This window comes from Monocercomonoides exilis, assembly GCF_001643675.1.
Source record: "Monocercomonoides exilis strain PA203 chromosome Unknown scaffold55-566112, whole genome shotgun sequence".
NCBI classification, from domain to species: domain Eukaryota; phylum Preaxostyla; order Oxymonadida; family Polymastigidae; genus Monocercomonoides; species Monocercomonoides exilis.
The window spans coordinates 488,080-508,496 of record NW_027150600.1 but is presented as its reverse complement, the minus strand read 5'-3'; the positions used below and the strand labels follow the sequence as shown (position 1 = coordinate 508,496).

At 35.3% G+C, this 20,417-nt stretch overlaps 4 protein-coding genes across 4 annotated transcripts; 3 read left to right on the top strand and 1 right to left on the bottom strand.

Annotated features, from left to right (window-relative positions):
- Nucleotides 1-6,941: 6,941 nt before the first annotated feature.
- Nucleotides 6,942-7,289, bottom strand: MONOS_18242 (uncharacterized protein; the record flags this gene model as incomplete). The annotated part of the gene is made up of 2 exons (XM_067871243.1): nucleotides 6,942-7,077; nucleotides 7,153-7,289. 2 exons carry the CDS (start codon nucleotides 7,287-7,289, stop codon nucleotides 6,942-6,944), a joined length of 273 nt encoding a protein of 90 aa, XP_067720289.1.
- A 3,087-nt stretch (nucleotides 7,290-10,376) lies between these two features.
- MONOS_16657 (uncharacterized protein) lies at nucleotides 10,377-10,694 on the top strand (the record flags this gene model as incomplete). Its single annotated transcript, XM_067869546.1, has 1 exon — nucleotides 10,377-10,694. One exon carries the CDS (start codon nucleotides 10,377-10,379, stop codon nucleotides 10,692-10,694), a length of 318 nt encoding a protein of 105 aa, XP_067720288.1.
- A 3,666-nt stretch (nucleotides 10,695-14,360) lies between these two features.
- On the top strand, nucleotides 14,361-14,708 carry MONOS_18241 (uncharacterized protein; the record flags this gene model as incomplete). The annotated part of the gene is made up of 2 exons (XM_067871242.1): nucleotides 14,361-14,497; nucleotides 14,573-14,708. 2 exons carry the CDS (start codon nucleotides 14,361-14,363, stop codon nucleotides 14,706-14,708), a joined length of 273 nt encoding a protein of 90 aa, XP_067720287.1.
- Nucleotides 14,709-16,829: 2,121 nt separating this feature from the next.
- Nucleotides 16,830-19,171, top strand: MONOS_14062 (putative Poxvirus D5 protein; the record flags this gene model as incomplete). Its single annotated transcript, XM_067866831.1, has 2 exons — nucleotides 16,830-17,547; nucleotides 18,369-19,171. The coding sequence occupies 2 exons, from the start codon at nucleotides 16,830-16,832 to the stop codon at nucleotides 19,169-19,171; spliced, it is 1,521 nt and encodes a 506-aa protein (XP_067720286.1).
- Between the last annotated feature and the right edge of the window lie 1,246 nt (nucleotides 19,172-20,417).

Genomic DNA, 20,417 nt, shown 5'->3' with positions numbered 1-20,417 from the left:
AAGAAAGTGTCAGCTGCATTGACATTATGAATGGTGATCCAGTTGGGCATTATTTTTTGAAAACGAGCCTTTTCGAAAGTTATTATTGGAGTATCAAGGTTCTTTTCAAGATTTCGGATAATTGGTGATCTGGTGCATTTGATTTGTCTGGTTGGAACAAGAAACATTTTAATCACAATTGAAACTGTTTGTTTCTGAGATGACAAAAAAGGCCAGGTATTTGTGGAGGGGGAAAAAATAGAAGAGGGGGAGGGAGAGGGTTCCTAACTGAATAATTTTTAGCATTTCACCAGCCAACTGAAACCTTCCATTTGATTTATTCAACATATGATTCTATAATACAGAAAGACAAATGCTTTCTTTTTTATTTGTTTGTTTATTTATTGGTTTCTTTCACTTCGCAAATTCGGTCCTTTTCAACTCCTTGGTTTTATTTTTTTTTTTTATTTTTTATTTTATTTTTATTCTTTTTCTTTTTTAGAGAATGAGTCAACAGAATCAACAATTTATTTTTGTGAATTTTTTTCATTTTATTTTGATTAACACGCACTCAAAAATTTCAATAAACAAACAAATTGTTTGAAAATCCAAGAAAGAATTGTTTCTGAGTATATTTATTCTATTTTCGATATTTCTGAAATGGAGCTTATCATTTTTTTTCCCCCTGACTTTTTTTTATTATATTGTAATCAATGGAATGCTCTGATTTATAAGAGCTATTCAATATGACTGCATTTCATGTAACTCTTGCAGGTTCACATTTCATTTTCATTAATTATTCATTTGTTTTGAGAAAAGTTTTATTTATTGGTTTTGACATTTCACCAACATTTGAAAAACACTTCATTTGTAAAAAACTGAAATTTTTCAAAAGTTGTTTCACATTGTGATGAAATTTCAATTTTGTATTCAAAATGTCAGATATGATAATAGTGATCATTTGAATGACATCCAGTTATGAATGATAATGGCTGATGTTGTATTTTTCATTAACTACTCGCTTATTCCAACACTTTTTGCTTTCACTTCAATAAATGTTTGGTCATTGCTAATCAAACTCATTCATATTCAAAGAATTCAACTTCTGAATCGTTATATTTTGAAAAAGACATTCTTAATTCTCATATTGAAATGTTGCAATGCAATTTAAAAAAATTCATGTTGTTGATAAGTGTGTAATGTTTGACAAGAGGTTTGACTCCTAAATAGTATGATTTGGTTTCATTCAATTTTTTTGGATGAAAAAGAGATATGGTATTCCCGCTATGGATCCATCTCGATTAGGTCATTCAATAATATCGATTTATGAATATCATGTTGTAGTTATCATCTTGAATTATAAGTTGAATAGGCAATGATTATAAGATAGAGATCGAGAGTTGTTGCTGATACTCTTAGGGGGTTTATCATGATTAGATATTCAGTGATGTTCGATAAAGATGGAGTTATTGATTGGTGTAATCGAGATATATCCATAGCGGGTATACCATATCTCCAAGAAGGAGAATTAGCAAAAACATTAACCAGTGTGTCGAAGTTGGTAAATTAGTGGTGAATTTGTGTGAAAATTGATGTTTTCGTTGATGAAATACATGAGTTTGTAATAACAGCTTTATGTGTTGAACCTGTTTGTTAATCGTTTGTGTTATCGTTGATGGAAATAACAGGTGTGAGTGTCGAAGATGGAAAATTAGTCTGACAATTAGTGATGACAGTTGATTTTATCGTTGGTGTGATCGTGAATAAAAATAATTGATTTTGTTTTTTGTTTTATCGTAAATGGGTCGGAAGAAGATATACGCAACTGTGGAAGAAGCGAAAGAGGCTCAACAGAAACAAATTAAACAGTTTCAGGAAAAACGTAAAGAAGAAACTAAGTATTACAACGAACATGTTACTGAAAAACAGAAGAAGTTGATTAAGATATTGAGGAGAAAGGTTATCGAAAGTGATGAGTTGTTAGATGAGTTGATGGAAAAAGTTAGTGGTTATTGCCTGAACAAGCTTGATTGGGATAAATGTGTTAATTAATGAAATATAACTGACTGAACACGTTAATTGAATCGTTGATTGTTAAGGACAGTGGTCCATGTTGATGTTATCGTTGGTTGCCAACAACAATATTTTTACTTGAAAAAGTGGTAAATCGGTGTCCAGGATACCGGGTTGTGGCAATATCGAGATGCTTGGGGAAGTGAAATGTTGAGTTAAATCTCCGTGCTGGAAGCGTGTCCAGGTGTCCAGGTGTCCAGGATAGTTTAAGTTCATCTGAAAAGAGCTGCCAACATGCAATTTCTGCTAACATAAGCATTTTCCCCCTAATTTGCTATGAATTTGAGGGTTTTTATTTATTTTCGATTATGTTGTCATTTTGCCACATTGCCACATGACATCTTCTGTGGTATACATTATTAATTCGTTGGTGGCACACAAGTTGTATCGTTTGTGTATTAATGATTCCAAAAATACGAATATGTTTAGTTGATTTCCACAGAACGGTCCATGTCATCTTCATCTTCTCGTCGTTTGAAGAGTTGTTCATACTCTGGTTTGAGTTTATAACACCACACTTGATTTCCTCTTCCACCCATTTGTTTTCTCTCACATCTGTCTTTAATTGCTAGTTGGAATGAGCGATCGTTCTTGTATTCAACTGGTCTGAAACATAGTGCATCAGAACATCTCCACCCTTCTTTGAGTTTATTGTAATGCTCCTGACAGAACACATCGATGACAGAGAGTGATGCTGCAATGATATCTTCCTTTGCCTCAGTTGTTGGAATAGCCCTTGTGTTGAAATTGGTGAGATCTTTGCTGAGGAAATAACAGAGAAGTTGTTCATAGAATTCATTATCGAAAGAGTTAGTGAAATCCTTGAAGAATGTGAGATTGTTCTTATATTTTGAGTTACAATCACAAACAACATATCTTCTGTCACCAATCTCAATTTTTACTGGGTATGTGTGATTTGTCACAAATATGAAATTAGCTACGTTCTCAGCTGTTCTTCTTGGCTGATTCTTCTCATTGATTCTGATTGTTGAATCGGTGATTATACTCTTCAATGCATCAAAGTTAGCTGTTCGATCATCTCCAACATTCTTCAATTCGTTCAGTACAATCAGCATTTTCCCTTCGACGATGGAGTGGAACTGTCCTGTCAGTTCTGCAATCTCTGTGACATTTGGATATGAATATCCAGCCAACAGTTCAACAAGAACATTTGTCCAGATATTCTTTCCAATACCTTGCAAACTTTTGAGAACATGTGATGTTTCTGCTTTTTTACCAGGATTTTGAACAATTGACGAAATCCAACAGAGGATGTTTTGATAGAGTTCATCGTTGTTGTTGGAGATAACTTCTCGTGTTAAATCAAGGAATGGTTTGATGATTTCGTTGTTTTGTTCGTTTGTCATTAGATATTTGAACCAATGTCTCAGAGAGAATATTCGAGGGTTATCTGACTAGAACTTCACCCCATCGATCGATAGAACATGAGAGTATTGATCGAAAGCTGTCTCAACTGTGATAGTCTTTTTGTCATCATGCCGGAGTTTTATTGTTTTGAACAGTTTATGCATTACTGATTTTGCATTGAATGATATCGAATAACAAGAGGGGTGAATGTCAAACTTTGTCACAATGAATTCCATCCTTGCTTCAACAAATCTCAGCACTTTTGTGAGATCTTCAGCGACTTCAGACAGTGAGGAGTATTGTTTTCGACAAGCTTTATCCCTGATTTCGGAAATGAGAACGATGAGTTGAGATCTATTTCATGAACAGAAATCTCTCGTGGAGGTTCTTCCTTTTGCTCATTCTCTTTTCTGAGGAGTGGAATGATCACATCGTTGTAATATGATGGACTCCATCTCTTGACAATCTTTTGAAGAACAAATGGATGTGACTTGTTATCTCTGAACCTGTTTCGTTTCTTTTCATGGTGAGTGATTGCATTTGCTGTTTACGCTGCTGTGTCTTTTTCTTGAGTGAAAAGAAAATCTATCGATTGGTTGTGAAAACCCTTAATGTTGACGAAAGAGTTGAGGGCTGCAAATAACGGCAAAAGAGTTAACTCAGAGTCAAGTGACAGAGAACCTGTATCGTTATGTATTTCAACATCTTTGAGTCCATCGACAAGAACAAGAGCGATTATTGGAGACATTTCAACGATTCCATCTTGTGTGAAAAGATTGTGTGGTTCAGCTGCCATTGTTGCTGATGTATTCTCTGTTTTGAGGTCAATACCGAATACGTCAAGAACACATTCGAGTGATGAAAGATCTGTGAGCTCTCTGTAATTGTTGAGGGGAATGTATTTGGTGATGATTCTCTTGCCATCTTTCATCTCTCTGTATGAAGAGTCAGCTTGAACAACAAGTCTCTGTTTTCCATCTCCAATACCTGCAAAAATGTCGATATCGTTCTCTGGACTCGTGAACACTTTGGTTTGTGATGAACATTTGAGGGGATAATTACACAGCTCACAATAAATGTGAAGACCACCATGAGCTGTTTGTACAAGTCCGACATTTCGTGGGAGTTTGTCGAGAATGGAATTCCTGATGGTTTTTGTTTGTTCAGCTTGAAGGGATTTGTTAATGTCAACATCAACGACACAAAGATCCTCACATTTGCTGATATCGACAGCTGTTCCAGTGTGTCGTTGACCCTGCTTCTTGTCAGAGTATTTCTTGTAGTCGAACAAGTCAACGATGTGATCTTTCATTCGTTCTCCCATCGTTTCCTGTTCTGTTTCCATTGAATCAATCAGTTGTTGGATTACGTTGTCAGTGTCTGTTAGGGGGTTTGTCATTTTATAAAAATTAAAAAAACAATTTTTTTTTGAAACAGAATTATTTTTGAAACGAACATTTCGGGGAAGATGATGTTGAAGTTAACGTCGAACATTTACGGTAACAGTTCATTTTCACATAAAATGTATTATGCCCATTTGCCCCGTTTGCTCGTTTGCCCACATAATTTATAGGATATATTTGACCCGGTGCATCCTGTGCACCATGTGCAGGTGAAAAGCTCGGAGATTAAACTCAACATTTCCACGCCACAGCATCGCTCACATTATCTGCACCATCAACCCGGTGCAGGCAAAACATCAACTTGGACACTGTTTGAAAAAAATGATGGTACAACGAACGTGTGTGTAGTCAGTTATATTTCGTTAATGTGGCAATCAACTGTCCACCCTTCACACTAGTATTCCAACATGTACTTCAACATGAACGGCATAAGTGTAACAAAATACCTCCTTCAATTTCACGATTTCATTCATGATAATAAGTGGCTAGGCCTTTGCGACAAGGAAAAATTATTGGATGATTGTCGGTCGAATGGAAAAACCTATGTCGAGGTTTTTTTTTTCTTAATGAGAGTCTGAGATTCACAATGTATTTAATTCATCTGATATTCGTTCTAGCATCCAAATTTTTCTCTAACTGAAAGATTCGAAAAATATTCATTTTAGCATGAACAAAAAATAAAGTGTTATATTTTTGAAAATTCTTTTTTTATGAAACGAAATTCAAGAAAGCTAAAAAGCAAAATAGCAAAATTTTTCGAATAAAACTCATTTTTTCTATTTTGAAAATAAAACGAAGCCAAACAAATGTTGCAATCAAACCAAAACAAAATAAAAATTGAAATATATAAACAATAGTTTGATTTATGAAAATATTCGGTTTCAGTCCAGACAATAGTAAAACAAAATATAAAATGAATTGAAGTTTTGCTGTTTGTGTTCTTTTTTTTCCGTCTGTTCCAATATTTCTGCATCAAAAACTGATCAATTTTGAACACTTCAAATTGACAGCAGCCTCTTGCATTCAATAAATGTAAATTCGCTCATCACAAACACAATTGGATATTGAGTAGCAGAAGCTTAAATAGATTAAAACAGAATTATGTTAATATAAGGAAGAAGAAGAAGATGGAGCGAGTGAGAAAGGCTGGTAGTTTTGTGTTAAAATAACAGAATTTAATGGAAGCGAAGTCTGAGAAGATGGAGAAATAAACACAGGACATTGAAGAAGAGGACATGAAGGAGAAATCGATGTTGAGCAATGAGTGGGAGTTACTGGTGATTGAGAGATCGACATTATTTGCTGATTATTTTGTTCATTTGCAATTTGTTTTATGTTTTTCGTGATGTGATGAAGAATTTGAACATCGTGCGTTGCAGAAAGAATTATAATCTGATGGAGAATTGACTGAAAATCAAAAGTTGCTTAAAGCAAAGCTGGAATTTCTGAAAATTCACTTTTTGAAGAAGCTTCATTTAAACTTTTTGAGCTTTCTTAATTTTTCGACTCTTTTGAAGCAAGTTCTCTTTCTTTTTCTCTTTCTCTCAATTTCGATTCCTTTCTCTCTCTCTCTCTCTCTCCTTCTCCCTCAGTATAACATCCTCTGCTCTCTTTTGCGCATCTCCCAACACCTGAAAGAACTGCACGATCACAAACTTGAATACCACATCTTTCTCTGTAATCGTCATCAGCAACGCAGCTGTTATCCCCAATGCACCCAGATGCTTCTCATTCAGCAGCTTCCGCCTCTTTCTTCAGCCTGTCACGAATCTGCGCAAACTTCTACTCGCCCTGCAGTCTCAGTGCTTCTTCTTTCTGTTCAGATTGGACTCTGTTTTGTTCAGCCTCTTCCTGTTTTCGCTTCTCCGCAACATCTTCTCCTCCTTTTTCAACTTCTGCTTTTCATGATCTGCAATTCTCTTTTGCTCTTCCCTCAAAATCTTCTCAATGGCCTTGTTTTCTTTCCCTTCTCTTTCCGACTCCATTCTTCTCTGTCTCTATCTCTCTTCAATCTCCAGCAGCTTCTGCTTCGCTGCCGTTGATGCTTCTCTCTGCTTTTCCTGCTCTCTCTTTGGATGCATTGAAATCTCCCTTCATCACTCCTCCATCTGAACTCCTTCATTCACTTGCCCTGCTACGAGCTGCCTCAATCTTTCGTTTTTTTGCAACAAATGCATCTTTCTTGTCATCTGCTTGTGCCTCTTCCGCTTCTGTGATGTCTTTGTTCTTAATGTTGTCGCCTTCTTCAATCAGTCTTGATAGCAAAGAATCGTCTCTTTCACATCATTCAGAACAATTCTTTCTCCCTGTCTTCAAATTCCTCAAATACCTTCTTAAGTGCTTGTTCATCGTGATTCTCCAAATCTCTGCAAAGGAATTTTTCATTCTGTCTTTCACGCCCTTTTCCAGCATCTCCTGCTCCATCGCACACAGATACCGCGCCTTCTCCTTCATGATGCTCAACATATCGTTTCTCAGTTTCTGGTTGATGTGCTGTCAGCTCCAGCTCTCTCGCTTCCTCCTCACTCTTTCCAGTTCATTCTGGATCGCAAGCTTCCACAAGTCTCGCTGCTGCTTCAGCACCACTTTCCGCCCAATGACAATTGAACTTAGTATCCAAAGATGCGTCGAATATAAGCTTGTAAGTGCAATTGAAGATGAAATAGCAGGTGATGGAAAAATGCCTGTACATCGTGTGGAATGAAATACTACGCAAATTCTGAAAAAGTTATCACCGGCAATGCAACTGACAAAGGTTAAGATGTAAAAGCAGGTGAAATCAGTGAAGAAAGAATAGTGCTATTTTGAGGAAAAGTTTTTTGAGTAGGAGTCTGTGTGTTTTGTCATGTTGCTTCAATTTTTGCCTTCAGTTGCTGATGCTGCTGTTATCAAATGTGCAACAGCGGATGCAGCTGAGAATCAGAAATGGATGGATTTTGTTCTTCCATTTGTGAATTTGCTTCGCTCGATGGCAAAGTCTTTCAGTAAGTCGACAAGGGATTGAAAATATGTTGGTTCACAATTTGCACAACAAATTGTGACTGATACGGAGATGGCATTGATAGAGAAAGTGTTTGCATGGAAGTAATAGTGGGGAAATGTGATGGAAGGCTTTTCCGAGGAGAAATAATGTTTGAAGATGTTGTTTCAGGATGATGTTAAATTTTTTTGCTGAAATAGTTACAATAGCTGTTGTTGTAGTTGTTGAAATAATAGCATGTTTTGGAGTAAGTATTGAATATGATGAAGCACTTGATGCAGTTGCATATTCGATAAAGAACAGAAATTGCGGTTGAACAAAATGACGTTCTGTGAAGTTATTAAGATGATTGAGAAGATAGAAAAAGGAGAAGAGGAAGGTGAAGAAGGATGATGAAAGAGAAGATGAAGCAGAAGAAGTTGGATTGTGAAGAGGTAAAGAGGAGACGTTGGAAAGAAGCGAAGGAGAAGAGATTTTTAAAGGTTATGTTGGAGAGGAAGAAGAAGCAGAAAAGAGAACAAAGAAAGCAGGTGAACTAATCCCTAACAGTTTGTAATTCTTTTTTCTTCTTTTGTTTTCTATATTAATTCAGCTTTCTTTTTCAAAATCTAGATGGCTTCTTTTTCTTTCTCTAATTATTTAAATAACAACTTTCGTCGTTTCTCTATATTTTTGTTTCCTCATTTTTTTCTCGTTTGAATGAATTATTCTTCCAAGGCAGGTGTTTCGATTACGCAAAATTATTTGTTGTTTATTTCAAATCAATATCATCAGCATTGACAATTCCATCAAACTACTATTATATAAATTGTATTTAATTATTAAAACAATGATATTTGCTAAACCTTTTTCATATTTTCAACTGCATTTTTCACAAATTTGAAGTTTATAAACAAAACAAAAAAATCAATTATTATTATGGAATGCTTCCATAATTATTTATTTGGATAATGACGTTTTATAACATCAATATCTGAAAGCAGTTCCTGCGATTAACAAATTGAGGTTTTGGACTAATAATATTATATACCAGATAGACTAGACACTTCTTCTCTTTTAAAATCATTTAATTTTTCAAGTTGAAAAGTTATTTATGAAAAAAACAGTCACAAAAGTCTATTTCTGAAATGAAGAAATGCTTTTAAAAATGTTATTCCATTCGACAGTTCGATCTTTTTGACCGACTGATCTTTTGACAGACTGATCTTTTGACAGACTGATCTCGACAAAGATCTGTCGATAAACCATTAGAAATGAATTTTTGGTAATTTTTCAGAAAAAATTTTAATATCAAAAAAAGTTGTTAATTGTCGAAGGAAATTTGAAATATATTTTTATTAATCAAAAAAAATCAACAGAAAAAGAGTTATATTGAAATATCTTCAAAAATACCAAAAAAAGTTTTGAATCTGTCTTGTCGGTCGACTTGTCGAGGTACTGTTTGAAAAGTCGGTCTGTCGCAAAGGCCTAATAAGTGGAAATAAATATCATTAAAAAACAACACTTTTGGGTGGAGCAGTTTTTAGTGATATCAACAAAAAATTTACTAGAAAATTTTCTTGATCAATCCCATAACAAAATTTTCATAATCATCTTTTTTGTAAAAAAACTTTAATGCCCGTGAGTCGAAAGTTTGTCTTTGGATTATATAAAACGACAATTATTTCATAACAAGTTCAGCATGCCTTTTCTTCTCTTTTATTTTTTTTTTAATTCTTTTCTATTGATTTATTTCTTTCTTGAAAAAACCAACTTAATGAAGTTATTTCAACCTATTTTTGTTGAATTAATATTCACTTTTTTATTTTATATAATGTTAAATTAAGTATTTAATTATTCATTTATTTTTTTCACAATTAATAACGTTGTTTATTTGTTTTGAGTTTTTTTTACTGGTGAGCAATAATTATGAAATGAAGACAATTATTATTGCTGTGTTTGAATTAGAGAATATGAGAATATTTGTTTAAATGATAATAGGATCATTTCACCATAGTGAAATTGTCTCATTTAATAATAATTTTTTTCGAATGATAACAAAACAGTGAAGTCAAAATAATACATCTTTTTGGTTTCTTCAGAAAATTTAAATGTTAAAAATGAAAAACTTTTGAAAAATATACATTAATATTGTGAATTCAAACCAAATAAAAAAGGATAAAAAAGGAGAAGCAAAAGAAAAGATGCAAAAAGGAAGCAATTTGGAAAAATGGAAAAGTGATGAATATATGAGAAAAAGAATGGTATTTGTTGAAGTTGGTTTTTTGGTTAACAGTTATTTAAATGTTTCAAAAGGTTATGAAAAATACTTGCTTTGAAAAAATTTCACTTGAGTTCTTTTGATGCAAACATTTTTTCAACAAATCAATATTACTTAATTTTTGATCACTTTTTCAATATTTTTTCTGGTTGAACAGAAGATGGTTGTCAAAAAGACTGCATTTATGTAATGAAACGTGGTGAACAAATAAATGAGGAGAACTGAAATATGGTTGTCTGAAAGAACAGCTGCATAGAAGATGTTGCAGTGCGAGTGTTTAAATGAATTGTAGTTCAAGTTTATGAGACATTTCATGTGCTCTGCACATTACAATCTCGCGAGGAAGCGACACAGCGACGAGGAGAGTGTGGATGAGTCTTGTCGAATGGCGGAAGTTACAGACGCAGAAAAGGCACCACCCGTTGATGTATCTATTCACAAAGTCGGTTCCTCACAAGGAGAATCTGAGGATGTGCTTGAAGATTGTGAAGTGTATGAGGGGACTCTTTCTGATGTTGAATTCAAAGACTCGCAGGAGCATGGCTTCGCTTATCCAGGCAGAGTTTGTGTTAAAGTCGAAGTTTGCTCTGAAGAATGGTTATTTGATGGAGAGGTCAGAGTGGATAGTTAGAGGAGTGGACATTGGAGTAGAAGAGAGAGATTACAGGAGAAAACAGAAGATAACCAATAAGCCGAAGAAGGAGTATTGAAGATCTGAATGAGAGCGGGTAAAAGGAGAAGGTGGAGAAGAACTCGATGAAGAAATAGAAGAAGAAGAAGAAGAAGAAGTAGAAGAAGAAGAAGAAGAAGAAGAAGAAGAAGAAGGAGAAGGAGAAAAACAAGAAGGAAAATTTTTCATTTTTTGAGAAGCAGAAAGAAGAAGAAGAAGAAGAAGAAGAAGAAGAAGAAGAAGAAGAAGATGATGATGATGATGATGATGATGAGGAGGAGGAGGAGAAAGAGGAAAAAGAAGAGGAAGAAGAGAAATAAAATGAGGAAATGTCGAAGAGATACTAATTTCTGAGCTACCGTTGTACTTCTCGAAAGAAAAGTGATGATAAGTTCTTCTGTTGAAAAGAAGATAATAATTCATGAATATAAAGTGAAATGAAAAGCTATTTGAATTAGAAGATGAAACGATTGAAGAAATTCTGATGAAAATAGATAAAATTCATTATTTCCAGTGATTTTTGTATCAGCTGCGCTGAAAGTGAGTGTTTGAGTGGGAGCAAATGTTGAGGTGAGGAGGGTGAGAGAGGCGTCTTGGAGGAGAGATATGAATCCGTTGAGGGCACACTCGATGGTGGAACATGGGGTCTGTTGGGGTCTGCCAAAGGCATCAGAATTAGTTCCGCTGTTAGAAACGATTTTGTTCTGGGCAATGAGAGGGAGCCAGCCATTGTACACGGCGTTATCAGCTGTATTTCTATAACAGACTCTTTTTGCTGGGGTTGTTGAGCCACAATTCACAAACGGAGATTGAGTAATGGCATTACCACTGAAGAACACATCATTTCCTCTTCCATTTGTTGCGGTATTGCCATCGAAGAAGCAGAATGTCATGAATTTCATACTATTCATCCAGGAATAAGTTGCTGTACAGCACAGTGCAGCACCTCCATAAGTGGAAGAAGCAGTTTATTTGTTATTGATGAACTGGCATTCAACGATTGAAAATTGACTTGGTTTATTGCTTGGCGGATTATAAAATGTTAAAGCTCCAGTTGAATCACCTCCAGAATTTGAGATGCACTTGCATTTGGAAAACAGGAATTGAGCACTTGTTGGTGTTCTTCCCATGTTAAAATACCAACAGGTTCCACATAAGCATGCAATTGAACAACTTTTAACTTTGTTTTCTGAGAATGACCAATCAGAGTTTGATTGTGTCCAAGCGATGCAAGTTGCTCCTCCTTGTAGAGCGGTGCAACTTGTGAAATTTGATTTTATGATGTCTATGTAGAACAGGTCATCGCAACATGTTGCTCCACCATGATTTGTATTTGAACAATTATTGAATAAATGAGAAGTCTCCTCTAAAATCACATTTTTAAAAAATCAGAAAAATAGTTTTTATACAGAGATAAATTGTAAATTTCAAATCTCAATTGTGAAGTATTTAAGTGATGCGTTATCAAATCCAAAGACAAACTTTCGACTCACGGGCATTAAAGTTTTTTTACAAAAAAGATGATTATGAAAATTTTGTTATGGGATTGATCAAGAAAATTTTCTAGTAAATTTTTTGTTGATATCACTAAAAACTGCTCCACCCAAAAGTGTTGTTTTTTAATGATATTTATTTCCACTTATTAGGCCTTTGCGACAGACCGACTTTTCAAACAGTACCTCGACAAGTCGACCGACAAGACAGATTCAAAACTTTTTTTGGTATTTTTGAAGATATTTCAATATAACTCTTTTTCTGTTGATTTTTTTTGATTAATAAAAATATATTTCAAATTTCCTTCGACAATTAACAACTTTTTTTGATATTAAAATTTTTTCTGAAAAATTACCAAAAATTCATTTCTAATGGTTTATCGACAGATCTTTGTCGAGATCAGTCTGTCAAAAGATCAGTCTGTCAAAAGATCAGTCGGTCAAAAAGATCGAACTGTCGAATGGAATAACATTTTTAAAAGCATTTCTTCATTTCAGAAATAGACTTTTGTGACTGTTTTTTTCATAAATAACTTTTCAACTTGAAAAATTAAATGATTTTAAAAGAGAAGAAGTGTCTAGTCTATCTGGTATATAATATTATTAGTCCAAAACCTCAATTTGTTAATCGCAGGAACTGCTTTCAGATATTGATGTTATAAAACGTCATTATCCAAATAAATAATTATGGAAGCATTCCATAATAATAATTGATTTTTTTGTTTTGTTTATAAACTTCAAATTTGTGAAAAATGCAGTTGAAAATATGAAAAAGGTTTAGCAAATATCATTGTTTTAATAATTAAATACAATTTATATAATAGTAGTTTGATGGAATTGTCAATGCTGATGATATTGATTTGAAATAAACAACAAATAATTTTGCGTAATCGAAACACCTGCCTTGGAAGAATAATTCATTCAAACGAGAAAAAAATGAGGAAACAAAAATATAGAGAAACGACGAAAGTTGTTATTTAAATAATTAGAGAAAGAAAAAGAAGCCATCTAGATTTTGAAAAAGAAAGCTGAATTAATATAGAAAACAAAAGAAGAAAAAAGAATTACAAACTGTTAGGGATTAGTTCACCTGCTTTCTTTGTTCTCTTTTCTGCTTCTTCTTCCTCTCCAACATAACCTTTAAAAATCTCTTCTCCTTCGCTTCTTTCCAACGTCTCCTCTTTACCTCTTCACAATCCAACTTCTTCTGCTTCATCTTCTCTTTCATCATCCTTCTTCACCTTCCTCTTCTCCTTTTTCTATCTTCTCAATCATCTTAATAACTTCACAGAACGTCATTTTGTTCAACCGCAATTTCTGTTCTTTATCGAATATGCAACTGCATCAAGTGCTTCATCATATTCAATACTTACTCCAAAACATGCTATTATTTCAACAACTACAACAACAGCTATTGTAACTATTTCAGCAAAAAAATTTAACATCATCCTGAAACAACATCTTCAAACATTATTTCTCCTCGGAAAAGCCTTCCATCACATTTCCCCACTATTACTTCCATGCAAACACTTTCTCTATCAATGCCATCTCCGTATCAGTCACAATTTGTTGTGCAAATTGTGAACCAACATATTTTCAATCCCTTGTCGACTTACTGAAAGACTTTGCCATCGAGCGAAGCAAATTCACAAATGGAAGAACAAAATCCATCCATTTCTGATTCTCAGCTGCATCCGCTGTTGCACATTTGATAACAGCAGCATCAGCAACTGAAGGCAAAAATTGAAGCAACATGACAAAACACACAGACTCCTACTCAAAAAACTTTTCCTCAAAATAGCACTATTCTTTCTTCACTGATTTCACCTGCTTTTACATCTTAACCTTTGTCAGTTGCATTGCCGGTGATAACTTTTTCAGAATTTGCGTAGTATTTCATTCCACACGATGTACAGGCATTTTTCCATCACCTGCTATTTCATCTTCAATTGCACTTACAAGCTTATATTCGACGCATCTTTGGATACTAAGTTCAATTGTCATTGGGCGGAAAGTGGTGCTGAAGCAGCAGCGAGACTTGTGGAAGCTTGCGATCCAGAATGAACTGGAAAGAGTGAGGAGGAAGCGAGAGAGCTGGAGCTGACAGCACATCAACCAGAAACTGAGAAACGATATGTTGAGCATCATGAAGGAGAAGGCGCGGTATCTGTGTGCGATGGAGCAGGAGATGCTGGAAAAGGGCGTGAAAGACAGAATGAAAAATTCCTTTGCAGAGATTTGGAGAATCACGATGAACAAGCACTTAAGAAGGTATTTGAGGAATTTGAAGACAGGGAGAAAGAATTGTTCTGAATGATGTGAAAGAGACGATTCTTTGCTATCAAGACTGATTGAAGAAGGCGACAACATTAAGAACAAAGACATCACAGAAGCGGAAGAGGCACAAGCAGATGACAAGAAAGATGCATTTGTTGCAAAAAAACGAAAGATTGAGGCAGCTCGTAGCAGGGCAAGTGAATGAAGGAGTTCAGATGGAGGAGTGATGAAGGGAGATTTCAATGCATCCAAAGAGAGAGCAGGAAAAGCAGAGAGAAGCATCAACGGCAGCGAAGCAGAAGCTGCTGGAGATTGAAGAGAGATAGAGACAGAGAAGAATGGAGTCGGAAAGAGAAGGGAAAGAAAACAAGGCCATTGAGAAGATTTTGAGGGAAGAGCAAAAGAGAATTGCAGATCATGAAAAGCAGAAGTTGAAAAAGGAGGAGAAGATGTTGCGGAGAAGCGAAAACAGGAAGAGGCTGAACAAAACAGAGTCCAATCTGAACAGAAAGAAGAAGCACTGAGACTGCAGGGCGAGTAGAAGTTTGCGCAGATTCGTGACAGGCTGAAGAAAGAGGCGGAAGCTGCTGAATGAGAAGCATCTGGGTGCATTGGGGATAACAGCTGCGTTGCTGATGACGATTACAGAGAAAGATGTGGTATTCAAGTTTGTGATCGTGCAGTTCTTTCAGGTGTTGGGAGATGCGCAAAAGAGAGCAGAGGATGTTATACTGAGGGAGAAGGAGAGAGAGAGAGAGAGAGAAAGGAATCGAAATTGAGAGAAAGAGAAAAAGAAAGAGAACTTGCTTCAAAAGAGTCGAAAAATTAAGAAAGCTCAAAAAGTTTAAATGAAGCTTCTTCAAAAGTGAATTTTCAGAAATTCCAGCTTTGCTTTAAGCAACTTTTGATTTTCAGTCAATTCTCCATCAGATTATAATTCTTTCTGCAACGCACGATGTTCAAATTCTTCATCACATCACGAAAAACATAAAACAAATTGCAAATGAACAAAATAATCAGCAAATAATGTCGATCTCTCAATCACCAGTAACTCCCACTCATTGCTCAACATCGATTTCTCCTTCATGTCCTCTTCTTCAATGTCCTGTGTTTATTTCTCCATCTTCTCAGACTTCGCTTCCATTAAATTCTGTTATTTTAACACAAAACTACCAGCCTTTCTCACTCGCTCCATCTTCTTCTTCTTCCTTATATTAACATAATTCTGTTTTAATCTATTTAAGCTTCTGCTACTCAATATCCAATTGTGTTTGTGATGAGCGAATTTACATTTATTGAATGCAAGAGGCTGCTGTCAATTTGAAGTGTTCAAAATTGATCAGTTTTTGATGCAGAAATATTGGAACAGACGGAAAAAAAAGAACACAAACAGCAAAACTTCAATTCATTTTATATTTTGTTTTACTATTGTCTGGACTGAAACCGAATATTTTCATAAATCAAACTATTGTTTATATATTTCAATTTTTATTTTGTTTTGGTTTGATTGCAACATTTGTTTGGCTTCGTTTTATTTTCAAAATAGAAAAAATGAGTTTTATTCGAAAAATTTTGCTATTTTGCTTTTTAGCTTTCTTGAATTTCGTTTCATAAAAAAAGAATTTTCAAAAATATAACACTTTATTTTTTGTTCATGCTAAAATGAATATTTTTCGAATCTTTCAGTTAGAGAAAAATTTGGATGCTAGAACGAATATCAGATGAATTAAATACATTGTGAATCTCAGACTCTCATTAAGAAAAAAAAAACCTCGACATAGGTTTTTCCATTCGACCGACAATCATCCAATAATTTTTCCTTGTCGCAAAGGCCTAGCCACTTATTATCATGAATGAAATCGTGAAATTGAAGGAGGTATTTTGTTACACTTATGCCGTTCATGTTGAAGTACATGTTGGAATACTAGTGTGAAGGGTGGACAGTTGATTGCCACATTAACGAAATATAACTGACTACACACACGTTCGTTGTACCATCATTTTTTTCAAACAGTGTCCAAGTTGATGTTTTGCCTGCACCGGGTTGATGGTGCAGATAATGTGAGCGATGCTGTGGCGTGGAAATGTTGAGTTTAATCTCCGAGCTTTTCACCTGCACATGGTGCACAGGATGCACCGGGTCAAATATATCCTATAAATTATGTGGGCAAACGAGCAAACGGGGCAAATGGGCATAATACATTTTATGTGAAAATGAACTGTTACCGTAAATGTTCGACGTTAACTTCAACATCATCTTCCCCGAAATGTTCGTTTCAAAAATAATTCTGTTTCAAAAAAAAATTGTTTTTTTAATTTTTATAAAATGACAAACCCCCTAACAGACACTGACAACGTAATCCAACAACTGATTGATTCAATGGAAACAGAACAGGAAACGATGGGAGAACGAATGAAAGATCACATCGTTGACTTGTTCGACTACAAGAAATACTCTGACAAGAAGCAGGGTCAACGACACACTGGAACAGCTGTCGATATCAGCAAATGTGAGGATCTTTGTGTCGTTGATGTTGACATTAACAAATCCCTTCAAGCTGAACAAACAAAAACCATCAGGAATTCCATTCTCGACAAACTCCCACGAAATGTCGGACTTGTACAAACAGCTCATGGTGGTCTTCACATTTATTGTGAGCTGTGTAATTATCCCCTCAAATGTTCATCACAAACCAAAGTGTTCACGAGTCCAGAGAACGATATCGACATTTTTGCAGGTATTGGAGATGGAAAACAGAGACTTGTTGTTCAAGCTGACTCTTCATACAGAGAGATGAAAGATGGCAAGAGAATCATCACCAAATACATTCCCCTCAACAATTACAGAGAGCTCACAGATCTTTCATCACTCGAATGTGTTCTTGACGTATTCGGTATTGACCTCAAAACAGAGAATACATCAGCAACAATTGCAGCTGAACCACACAATCTTCTCACACAAGATGGAATCGTTGAAATGTCTCCAACTGTCGCTCTTGCTCTTTTCGATGGACTCAAAGATGTTGAAATACATAACGATACAGGTTCTCTGTCACTTGACTCTGAGTTAACTCTTTTGCCGTTATTTGCAGCTCTCAACTCACTCATCAACATTAACGGTTTCGACAACGAATCAATAGATTTTCTATACAATCAAATCAGAGAGACAGCTGCTCTAACAGCAAATGCAATCACTCACTTTGAAGAAAAACGAAACAGGTTCAGAGATAACAAGTCACATCCATTTGTTCTTCAAAAGATTGTCAAGAGATGGAGTCCATCATATTACAACGATGTGATCATTCCACTCCTCAGAAAAGAGAATGAGCAAAAGGAAGAACCTCCACGAGAGATTTCTGTTCATGAAATAGATCTCAACTCATCGTTCTCATTTCCGAAATCAGGGATAAAGCTTGTCGAAAACAATACTCCTCACTGTCTGAAGTCGCTGAAGATCTCACAAAAGTGCTGAGATTTGTTGAAGCAAGGATGGAATTCATTGTGACAAAGTTTGACATTCACCCCTCTTGTTATTCGATATCATTCAATGCAAAATCAGTAATGCATAAACTGTTCAAAACAATTAAACTCTGGCATGATGACAAAAAGACTATCACAGTTGAGACAGCTTTCGATCAATACTCTCATGTTCTATCGATCGATGGGGTGAAGTTCTTCTCAGATAACCCTCGAATATTCTCTCTGTTCCATGGGTTCAAATACCAAATGGCAAACGAACAAAATGACGAAATCATCAAACCATTCCTTGATTTCACACGAGAAGTTATCTCCAACAACAACGATGAACTCTATCAAAACATCCTCTGTTGGATTTCGTCAATTGTTCAAAATCCTGGTAAAAAAGCAGAAACATCACATGTTCTCAAAAGTTTGCAAGGTATTGGAAAGAATATCTGGACAAATGTTCTTGTTGAACTGTTGGCTGGATATTCATATCCAAATGTCACAGAGATTGCAGAACTGACAGGACAGTTCCACTCCATCGTCGAAGGGAAAATGCTGATTGTACTGAACGAATTGAAGAATGTTGGAGATGATCGAACAGCTAACTTTGATGCATTGAAGAGTATAATCACCGATTCAACAATCAGAATCAATGAGAAGAATCAGCCAAGAAGAACAGCTGAGAACGTAGCTAATTTCATATTTGTGACAAATCACACATACCCAGTAAAAATTGAGATTGGTGACAGAAGATATGTTGTTTGTGATTGTAACTCAAAATATAAGAACAATCTCACATTCTTCAAGGATTTCACTAACTCTTTCGATAATGAATTCTATGAACAACTTCTCTGTTATTTCCTCAGCAAAGATCTCACCAATTTCAACACAAGGGCTATTCCAACAACTGAGGCAAAGGAAGATATCATTGCAGCATCACTCTCTGTCATCGATGTGTTCTGTCAGGAGCATTACAATAAACTCAAAGAAGGGTGGAGATGTTCTGATGCACTATGTTTCAGACCAGTTGAATACAAGAACGATCGCTCATTCCAACTAGCAATTAAAGACAGATGTGAGAGAAAACAAATGGGTGGAAGAGGAAATCAAGTGTGGTGTTATAAACTCAAACCAGAGTATGAACAACTCTTCAAACGACGAGAAGATGAAGATGACATGGACCGTTCTGTGGAAATCAACTAAACATATTCGTATTTTTGGAATCATTAATACACAAACGATACAACTTGTGTGCCACCAACGAATTAATAATGTATACCACAGAAGATGTCATGTGGCAATGTGGCAAAATGACAACATAATCGAAAATAAATAAAAACCCTCAAATTCATAGCAAATTAGGGGGAAAATGCTTATGTTAGCAGAAATTGCATGTTGGCAGCTCTTTTCAGATGAACTTAAACTATCCTGGACACCTGGACACCTGGACACGCTTCCAGCACGGAGATTTAACTCAACATTTCACTTCCCCAAGCATCTCGATATTGCCACAACCCGGTATCCTGGACACCGATTTACCACTTTTTCAAGTAAAAATATTGTTGTTGGCAACCAACGATAACATCAACATGGACCACTGTCCTTAACAATCAACGATTCAATTAACGTGTTCAGTCAGTTATATTTCATTAATTAACACATTTATCCCAATCAAGCTTGTTCAGGCAATAACCACTAACTTTTTCCATCAACTCATCTAACAACTCATCACTTTCGATAACCTTTCTCCTCAATATCTTAATCAACTTCTTCTGTTTTTCAGTAACATGTTCGTTGTAATACTTAGTTTCTTCTTTACGTTTTTCCTGAAACTGTTTAATTTGTTTCTGTTGAGCCTCTTTCGCTTCTTCCACAGTTGCGTATATCTTCTTCCGACCCATTTACGATAAAACAAAAAACAAAATCAATTATTTTTATTCACGATCACACCAACGATAAAATCAACTGTCATCACTAATTGTCAGACTAATTTTCCATCTTCGACACTCACACCTGTTATTTCCATCAACGATAACACAAACGATTAACAAACAGGTTCAACACATAAAGCTGTTATTACAAACTCATGTATTTCATCAACGAAAACATCAATTTTCACACAAATTCACCACTAATTTACCAACTTCGACACACTGGTTAATGTTTTTGCTAATTCTCCTTCTTGGAGATATGGTATACCCGCTATGGATATATCTCGATTACACCAATCAATAACTCCATCTTTATCGAACATCACTGAAAATCAAATCATGATAACCCCCTAAGAATATCAGCAACAACTCTCGATCTCTATCATATAATCATAGCCTATTCAACTTATTATACAAGATGATAACAACCATCAGATATTCATAAATAGATAATAATGATAGACCTCATCGAGATGGATCCACAGCGGGTATACCTTATCTCTTCAATGTTATTGAAA